Genomic DNA, 10,350 nt, shown 5'->3' on the forward strand with positions numbered 1-10,350 from the left:
ACCACTTCAAAATGTGCCTTTTTTTATGGCCATATTCATACATGAATATGGTAAGTGTTTTTTTTCATTAAAAAAGTATATAAGACCTACCCTGAAAATAAGACCTAGTGTGTTTTTGGAAGCCCAAAAAAATATAAGACAGCGTCTTATTTTTGGGGAAACACGGTATGTCATCTAGCCACTCTGTGGTCTCCTGATGCTGCCATTCTCACACTATGTCACCTTGCCGCTCTGTGGTCTCCTGATGCTGCTGCTGCCGCCATCTCCATACTATGTCACCTTGCCACTCTGTGGCCTCTGCCTGATGCTGCTGCCGCCATCTCCCCACTATGTCACTTTGCCACTCTGTGGTCTCCTGATGCTGCCGCCACCTCCACACTATGTCATTGTGCCAATCTGTGGCCTCCTGATGCTGTCGCCATCTCCACACTATGTCATTGTGCCACTCTGTGGCCTCCTGATACTGCCGCCACCTGCAGACTCTGCCATTGTGCCACTCAGTAGCCTCCTGATGCTGTTGCCAACTCCACACTCTGTCATTGTGCCACTTTGTGGCTTCCTCATGCTGCTGCCACCTCCACACTTGGTCATTGTGCCACTCTGTGGCCTCCTGATTCTGCTGCCACCTCCACACTCTGTCATTGTGCCACTTTGTGGCCTCCGCCTGATGCTGCTGCTGCCGCCACCTCCACACTCTGTCATTGTGCCACTCTGTGGCCTCCTGATGCTGTCGCCACCTCCAGACTCTGTTATTGTGCCACTCTGTGGCCAGTTATCCCTGTGGTAAATTTTCTGACACCTCCTGCCCCTAACCCAAAAGTAACAAGGATCAAGAGGCCCCATGTTCACAGTCTGTATTCATACTGAAAATCCTGATGCTGCTGCCACCTCCAGACTCTGTCATTGTGCCACTCTGCAGCCTCCTGGAACTTCCAGGGAATGTCAGTGCACTACCGGAGGAAGGTCAGAGGAAGAGGATGCGGTAGTTTTTAGCTACCCTGAGTGTGGCTCTGAGTTACTACTTTCAGCATTTTTTTTTTAACCTGAGCCAAACTCAGGATTACCGCTCAGGGGGTTAAGAGTAAAATCAACAGGCAATAAGATATTTCCAACCTTGAACCTTTAAAAAAATTTTTTACCCACAAAAATGATAGTCACTAAATAAGGTAATGATCTCTTGTTTGCGGGTGTCCCTAGATAGGGGTTAAAAATCTGGCCCATCACTACTGCCCTCCTGCTTAAGTTTTTTGCCTGTTCACCACTTCACCCCCTCTACTTTCTAAAGAGGTTACCCAAATGTCAAGTCAAACTTCATTACCTGCCCTCTCAAATCTGTGACCAGGCTTAGTAAATGTGGTACTTAAAAAAGTACCTCACGTTCATATTTTCAGATTTTGCAATTACTTTCTGAGTTCTGTATGTGATAATGAAGGATTCATCATATGTTATCATATCTTTGTGTCACTTTACGAAATATCACTTTCCCAAACTATTTAAATTGTTCATTCTGGACCTAAATAATTAAGATGATCTTTACTACTAACAATAAAGTCTTTGCCAAATAAATGGATCACAAGATGTCTGAAGGAGGCTCATAATAAAGGAAACCATGTGACTTGTGTCTAAAGACATACTGAAAAAATATGCTATGCTGTGTGCTGTTCATTGCCTTAAAGAGGCATTTTCCATACTTTTAAAGTAATGTGACCTAATCTGGATTTAAAAAACTATTACATATCCTGCTGTGCTCAAAAAAAAATATTATTTTATTGCCAATGCTGCACATATGAATTTTTTCAAAGTAAAACTGTAGTGCAGCCTCACTGACCTGCTAGTTTCAGTTCAAAAGCCCCGAAGCATGTGCTTTGCAAAGTAGAGTTAGAGTCTTATACCAGCTAAAAATGCCGGTATAAATTGAATACTGGATGCTGGAATAAACCTAGATGCTGGGAATATGCAACTCTGCGCATGCATAGATTGGCAACCACTAAAATGAAAGGAGGATAAAGATGAACCGATCTTGAAGGTAACATGAACAATCAAGTTGGAACTTTAAAAGCAGACTCCTGTGTAATGATATTGATAGTGCAAACGCAACAGCAGACCAAACTGTGACATTTCAAATAAGATTTAGCTTCTCCAAGACCCTTTCCACCCAACACAGTTAAGAGCCTTATAATTACGAAGGAAATATAAAGTGGTAAGATGAAAGAATGAGGTTTGAGGCTCAAGTTGCTTATTTGAAATCTTAATTATGTATCTATACATTTCCAATTCATACATAATCATCAAGTAGAGTCATTGTGTTGACATATCCAATCTTGTTAAATATCACAAGGTTGGGATATCCATACTTTACAAAATGATCCAATCACCATACATAAATCAAGAGTAAAACCTGTTTGCGGTCGCACTAGCCATACACATTTTTGCCAATTTATGGCTTCTTCAGGGGTTTGATATTGAAAAGGCCATATGGTCTCCATATAAAATTAAAAAGATACCAGAAAACAAGATAATGTAAATGTTGAAAATTTCAACAATGTCAAGAACAATGGTACAGCTAATATATGAACATTTATCTATAAAAGTGCTATGGGTTATAATTACAATAATGAGCCATTTTATGTTACAAGACAATTCAAACCAATTTCATATATGCTGGATATAGTTTCATACTCATCATACAAATGTGTAGATGATGGTATGTTAGGGTTTTCAAAGAAATTGCCAATATAAATATAGAATACTTACGTTTAGGATGACAAATAGTGATTATAAAAATGTGTTACAGGTAATACAGCAGAAAGATCTGTGAAATACTTCAAGCCTGTTGTTGAAACTAGTGAAAAAAATAATATACACATATATATGTGTATATAATTGAATTATGGTCAGTTCTAACTTATTAACACACACATATATATATATATATAGTATTCTTAACATATGTGACATAGATACTGTTTATATGCAAATTAGAAAATGAATTGTTCAGTAACTAGCCGATCATAGCTGAAACATCAGCTAGACACCGGCTTTAGATTGAGATGTTTATTCTCATGGATTTTTGACCTACACCTCTACGGTGAGCACCATTCCTTAGCAACTCTTATACCAACATTGGTTTTATAAACTTATCATTATAGTAGACTTTCAAATAAAAAAAAAAAGTTTTCTTCATTTCTATCTATACCATTGTACCAAAATTTCTCTCCATTTAGACGAAGACTATCGCTGTGTGCCACAGTCTTATTCCTCTAGATTTGAACATCAAGCGTTTTATCTAAACAGACATTGTGAGATTTGTTCTTCCTTAGCGATATGGAATATTTCATCCCAAACTAGTTATCGAACAATTCATTTTCTAATTTGCATATAAACGGTATGTATGTCACATATATTAAGAATACTACATATATATATATGTTAATGAGTTAGAACTGACCATAACACAATTATATTCATATATATATATATATATATATTTTTCACTAGTTTCAACAACAGCTTGAAGTATTTCACAGATCTTTCTGCTGTATTACCTGTAACACATTTTTATACCCACTATTTGTCATCCTAAACGTAAGCATTCTATATTTATTTTGGCAATTTCTTTGAAAACCCCAACATACCTGCATCTACACATTTGTATGAAAAGTATGAAACTATATCCAGCATATATGAAATTGGTTTGAATTGTCTTGTAACATAAAATGTCTCATTATTGTAATTATAACCTATAGTATTTTTATAGATAAATGTACTTATATTAGCTGTACTATATACATTATCTTGTTTTCTGGTATGTCTTTATTTTTTTTTATAGAGACCATACGGCCTTTTCAATATCAAACCCCTGAAGAAGCCATTAATTGGCAAAACGCATCAGGCTAGTGTGACCGCATACAGGTCCTACTCTTGATTTATGAATGATGATAGGGTAATTTTGTATTATTATTTTATTTATTATTTTTGATTATTTGTTAACAAGATTGGGTATGTCAACACAATGACTGTGCTTGATAAATATGTATGAATCCTAATTGTATAAATACATAATTAAGTTTTCAAATAAGCAATCTGAGCCTCAAACCTCATTCTTTTATCTAACCACTTTATATTTATATCCAAATTGAGGTGGCTCTAACATACCTCAAAGTATAGAAGAAGTTAAATTCCATACCTTCTAATTATGAAGGAAAGTAAAGCTACGTACACACTTCCAATTATTATCGTCGGAAAACGAACGACGAACGTTCCTGCACGATATATACGAACGATCGTATAGCACCGATCCTGCACATAGAGGTAACGACACGATCGTTCGTAGATATTGTACACACAATAGATACGATCGTTTAAGCGATAGAGGAACTATGTGCACGACAGGAAAGTGAACGGACGTTCGTTCATCACGCATGCTCTGACCATGGACGATCAACGAACGACCGTACACACGAACGATGTTCAACGATCGTCGCCCAATCCGATCCGCCGGTCCGGTCGTTCGTTCCCAACAATTTTCCTCGTTCGTCGGCGTCGTTGGTTACTTTTTTACTAACGATTTTTTGCCCAATCGATCGTTCGTCGTTCGATTGGAACGATAAAAATTGGAAGTGTGTACGCACCTTAAGAAGAGAATAAATCAAAAAGAAAAGTTTGGTGGCAAGAGGGATATGAAGACATATGTTCAAACATATGTCTTCATATCCCTCTATTTAGGTTTCTTTTAAATGGTAATTCCTCCTCTCCTACTCCCCTCCCCGTTGGTGTTCCCCAAGGGTCAGTCCTTGGACCTTTCCCCTTCTCCCTGTACACCTCCTCACTTGGCAAACTCATATTCTCCTTTGGTTTACAGTACCATCTGTATGCAGACAACACTCAAATCTACCTGTCCACCCCTGACTTGCAATTCTTTACACTTCAGTACACTTCTATTTCATCTTTGAATTAAATTCAAGCTCCTGTGCTGTGCCTTGAAATCTCTCCACAGCTCCTGTCCCTCCTACCTTTCTGCCCTGAAAAAAAGAAAAAAAAATCCCCTAGCCAACCACTTCGCTACTCCAATGACCTACCAATTACTTCCTCACATATATCCTCGTCACATGCATTGCTCCAGGACTTTTTTTAGGGCTGTCCCAACTCTCTAGAATGATCATCCTCGCTCCATTTGGCTTGCTTCTACATTCTACATTCAATCTTTTCAAACTTGCCTACCCATCCTCTTCAGTCCCTTAAACCCTCACTACTCACCCAGCAATCCATTTCCCACTTCTATTGTGTGGTATTTTTCTGGCCACTAAGTCTATTTTCTACTAAGGTCCACTACTGTCTAAATCTTCAGCTGTATTAGCAGTCATGCAAAGGTCTAGAGAGCTGGAAGGTGACAAACTCCAAACATCAAAATTGATTAACGGTTAGTGTATAAGAATCATAATCAGATGAAGTGATCCAAGTGACCCAAGATCAAGTGAAAGCAAAATTCCAAACTGATGATCACAAGTTTAAGCAGCAGGAGATCACATACCTGCTCTGTGGGTAGGATAATAATCCAGTGTAATTCTGCGCAAAGTAACCTGTATGGCACCACCTGAAACTAAAAGGAAACAAATAACATGCCATTTAAGAGCAAAGCATGGGTATTTCTTTAAGATTGCACCAACTTTACAACTATAGAAAGTCTGCACTTTTCTTTGAAGGCTTTTTACAAATGTGTACAGTATGTCTGTGGGAAATCATGACCATGCTGCCAAAGAAGCATTTTGGATGGACAAGTACTGGTGTTGAAAAAAATGATCTTGCTCACAATTAGCACCCCAATTTATCCAAAATGTGTTTAATAGGGTTGTGTACAGAAACTAATACAGATGTGCACACCTTAAGACATCAAATAGTTAGTAGTTTATTTGCAAAAATTGGGTGCTAAAGCTATACTGAGACCTCTCCCAAATGTCTGTGTAATACAAATTTAACACAGCAACACACCAGAAGCTAGGGCACAAAGTTATTTTCAGGCTAAAACAAGCATATCAATAAAAATATTATTGGGACACTCACATGAGTTGCACAACCCATACCATGTACAGGAATGCGGGGGGGGGGGGGGGGTTACCTCCCATTGGAGACACAGACAGAAATTAAACCAATTTTCCCAATTTCCCAAAACTATCCAAAGAATTGTTCTTTATTGCAAGTGATAGTTACTGTGTCAAGTATCCAAACAAATGTCTTTTATTGTATAAATTACCTCCTTTAAATTTCTATACCTGTACCCTTTGCCTGGCTTTCATCACACACATGTAATTCCAGCTTGGAGATGAGCAGATGATAGGAGGTCTCCTTGACATCAAACTTCTCAAAGTACTGGCCTAAACTAGAGAATGAAGAAGGTGGAGGGGGGAATGACCATGGTGGAGGGGTAGTGGGTGAGAGGACCTGTGGAAAAAGAACATTTTGGAACAGGGAGTGAACAAAATAATATCACAGACGGAGGAAAAAAAAACATAAAAAAGTAAAATGTAGCAGCTGAAGAAGTACTTCAGCCAATTTTTTTTTTTGTTTAGTAATGTTTAGTTTTGGATAGAAATGTAAATTTTAAATCTCAGATCCTTATTGTTTTCTTTATCATTCGTAAAGGAAGCTAAGCTTACAAGAGATTTTTGCCTTTCCCCACTAGGTTTAAAAACAAAACAAAAAAACACAGCTTCCTCCCATTACCAGTCTTGGTGATGGTGACATTACTACCGGTAGGAAGGTATTCTCCCCAACAGGTGCAAATACTCCAATATGAACTAGAAAAAAAAAATTCTTCCCCATGCTTACTTTAGGATTTGTTACTCTTACCTGGGGCTCTCCAAGTTGTTTCCTCTGCCGCACCGATTTTTGTACAGCTTCACCTAAGGACTTGGTGTATGAAAGTAAAGCTCGAAGCTGAGAATCTGTGAGGACCCACAAAAGCTCATCTAAGAAGATGGACAGTTTGGAGGACAGCACCATGCAGTCTTTGGTCTAGACAGAAGTACAAACAGCACTATTACATTATAGCCGAGTGTATAAAGAAAAAATATATATTCTTTATTACACTTTTATCAAGCCATTTTATCACCATGAGAGATAGGCAGCTAGGAGTTAATGAAGGAAAAGAATCTCTCACATAGAAGCATAGTCTTTTTAATATTGAAATCATTGTTAAGAGGTAATAATGCAATCTTAAAAAGGTAATAAATTAATTTAAATGGAATGCTTATTATTTAGTATAAATGTATCCATCTTACTTTTCCCCACCAAAAAAAGTTAGCTACTTCTTTGTTCAGGCTTTATCCAGGTTCAATGGCCTCCTGAACCCAGGGATAATGTGAATATGTAAATTTAAAGTGAAACTTAAAGTCCTTGTTCCTGATAGGAGTATGTATACAGGTAATTTTATGCAACCCCCTGTGACTTTTACAAAGTTGATGTGAATCATCTGTGGGCAAGAAGACTTGAGGCTTTTTCCTGCCAGCAGACGGATGACATCATTCTTTCCAGGTACTAATCTCAATGTGTCCTGCCAGTAGTCACCACTGGTTCTACACTGTACATGACTGAATAGTGCGTATTCTAGCATTTTAGTGGTACCTATAAATATTATATTCTAGAAAAACAAGATGTAGGTTCATTTGAAGTCATGCTTTAAAGTAGAATTCTGCGCAAACAATTACGATCTGTATTTTTATTTCCACCTGTATATTTATTTTTATTAAGCAGTTATTCTGATATGTACATCTCTACTAGTTAGGATAACTTTGGTATTCATTGATTTAGAATTCCTGCTTTCTGTCATTTGCTTACTCATTGGACAGAGGTGGTGATTTGGATTGGAGGAAGAGAGCATACATAGTGAGCAACATTGCTGAACCAAGAAATACCTGTGTTGACTGCTTGGCTGTGCGGCACAGCAAAGGTGTGCAATTCACACATTAGTTGCTGACACAAATAACAAATACTTAGTCAAATTAAAAAAATCACATGCATCTGAGCTATGTATTTCGCTATTTGCCTTGAATTCCACTTTCAGGAACCCCCACAACAGAGATACACCTTACCCTGTGCTTAAGGTGTGATAACAAAGCAAGCCATACATGTAGCACCAATCCTGGTTTAAATCTCACCCTTCTTTTAAGTGCTACATTCAACCTCCCGCCATTTGTAAGTAAACGCAGAGGAGTGGTTGGGGCATCATCGCAGCTTTCTGATGCATCAGCTTCAATGCGAAGGGTCTGCCAAGTCACTTGCTTAAAAGTAAGGACCTGTTTTAATAACAGAGACCATATTTTAATTACTGCATATGTGAGAATGTTCTGAAAATGTGAAAAAGAAAAGTTACCTCTCCACGCTGTGAATGTGTGAGTCGGGTGAAACGTAAATCACTTTGCTGCCAATTCGGACTGACGCTGTAACCTTGGAGTTGCCACAGCTGCAGAGACGCACGAAATGTACGAGACTGAATCTTAATACTAACACATCCAATCTCTAGGAACATGCCTTCAACCACTTTCTCTGCAAAGCCATATTCACTGAAATGTAGCAGAAAATATGGGGAGTGGTATAAGAATTGACAAAGAGTGATCAGCTGCTTTAAAACATAAAGCACGCATCCTACCTCTGACCTGAGGCCAGGGCAATGGGAGAAGGTCCATTTGGAGGTCGAGGTTCCTCACATGTTTTCATTTCAATTTCTACTTTATCCAGCATCTAGTGGCAGCATTCACAAAGGAAAAAACATTATTATCTTTATTTATTTACTAGTAAATTGCAGTTAAGAAATACACTAAAATGTTAAATGTCTAAATTCACTTTTTCCCAAAGGAGAATTTAAATGTGGATGGTGTAGCCTTCAGTGCATCACTAGGAGGATGAAGTAGAATGGGGTCTCCTAATGTTACATAAATCATTATTCAGCTGCATTCATTTCAACTTTTTATAACCATCTGCTTTGATAGTCCAGAGTTTCCAATAATGCAGCTAAAGACAAACATCATCTGCAAATTCAACAAGAATAAAACAAAAAAAACACATATCACTGGAGAGTAGATAAACAAGAGTTATGCACTAATAAAGGTTATACCTGCATGTCCTACTTCCAACATTTAGCAAGAGTCTAAGGAACAGAGGATTTTTGTTAAATCATTACTTACCAGACATATTGGATGAGTTTTTAGTTTAGTCCACTGTATCTATATATAAAAAAAAAGCACATGATTGATGTACACAATGCCAAAAGAAATATACAATTATTATCAAGAAGCATCACTAACATGCCCTGAGTGGTATAGGCAGTCTTATAAATAAAGTCTCAATACACCTTTTTGGATTCTCTCATTGCCATGTGAACAATTCTTACCCGAATTGCAGCACGATTACAGTACACACGTGTGATTGCCAGCCACGTGGGTAAATCCAGCATGTTCTGGAGAGCCTCCTCATCAAGCTCCAAATCCGTTAGCTGTCCTTCCCCTCGGAGTGTGCTCAGATTTATCTGTTCTGGAGACAAGTTCTTGGCAAACCTTGGAGAAACACAAAAGACTTGCTAACTATTCAATACATTATACAGCACAAAATCATTTTGACATTTAGGGTGGTTACAACAAACCTTCCAACTTTCCATGAAACCCCTTTAAAAATCATACACAGTAGTGAACCATGTTTCAAGTATGTGCAAGGGACAGATCTCTAGGAATTATGTGACTTACTTAACCTAGCTATTAAAAAGAAACCGCCTAGCATTACCAGCAGAGGGATGCAATTTGAAATGGGTTAAGTATACATTTTCTAACATGACTACATCTGTATACAATAATATTTAATTTCAACACTTTAAAAATTCTAAATTTTCCTTCTTTTGAAAAAAATGCCAAAGTTTACTGAACTACTTTTATTCAGCCACATGAAACACTCAGGACATTTTGCAGCATCTCAGAAAACTTTGTACCTGAAAAGGAAGGTGTAGACTGCTAATTACCCTCATGCATCCAACAGGAAATGCAGTTTAACCCCCCACTAGCGTTCTAATTCTGTCAGTTTTCTTATGCAAAAAGTGATATAATTTTTTTTTGCATAGAAATGTGCTGTTTATTTGTGGGTCTGTAATTCTTAGAATTACCTCCCGGGTATGATAATTATATTTATTTATTATATTCATAAATTATAATATAATAAATAATTATAAATATTAACCACCTGAGCGTTACACTGAGGTCTAGATTTCTGTACCAAAAGCGTTACAGGTTTTCATGAAATTTTTTTTTTTTTTTAAATTGTAGACCTGTAACTTACAGAAATATGGCCGAATAGGGGTCTAGTAGATAT

General features: G+C 37.5%; 1 protein-coding gene across 6 annotated transcripts in view; it reads right to left on the minus strand.

Moving 5' to 3' along the window:
• The window catches only part of BLTP3A (bridge-like lipid transfer protein family member 3A), a 91,157-nt gene that overhangs the window by 24,127 nt on the left and 56,680 nt on the right, over positions 1-10,350 (minus strand). For 5 of the 6 annotated variants that reach the window (XM_072422937.1, XM_072422950.1, XM_072422954.1 and 2 more), the window contains 8 exons: positions 9,386-9,548; positions 9,180-9,218; positions 8,645-8,736; positions 8,369-8,558; positions 8,154-8,291; positions 6,847-7,011; positions 6,270-6,438; positions 5,531-5,599 (listed from right to left, as the gene is read on the minus strand). In XM_072422937.1, the coding sequence (XP_072279038.1) occupies positions 5,531-5,599; positions 6,270-6,438; positions 6,847-7,011; positions 8,154-8,291; positions 8,369-8,558; positions 8,645-8,736; positions 9,180-9,218; positions 9,386-9,548 (1,025 nt within the window). Of the gene's footprint in view, positions 1-5,530; positions 5,600-6,269; positions 6,439-6,846; positions 7,012-8,153; positions 8,292-8,368; positions 8,559-8,644; positions 8,737-8,838; positions 9,024-9,179; positions 9,219-9,385; positions 9,549-10,350 lie in introns of those variants that run through there. The other variant, XM_072422968.1, reaches the window with a different exon arrangement.

This window comes from Pyxicephalus adspersus, chromosome 1 (genome assembly GCF_032062135.1).
Source record: "Pyxicephalus adspersus chromosome 1, UCB_Pads_2.0, whole genome shotgun sequence".
Classification (NCBI taxonomy): domain Eukaryota; kingdom Metazoa; phylum Chordata; class Amphibia; order Anura; family Pyxicephalidae; genus Pyxicephalus; species Pyxicephalus adspersus.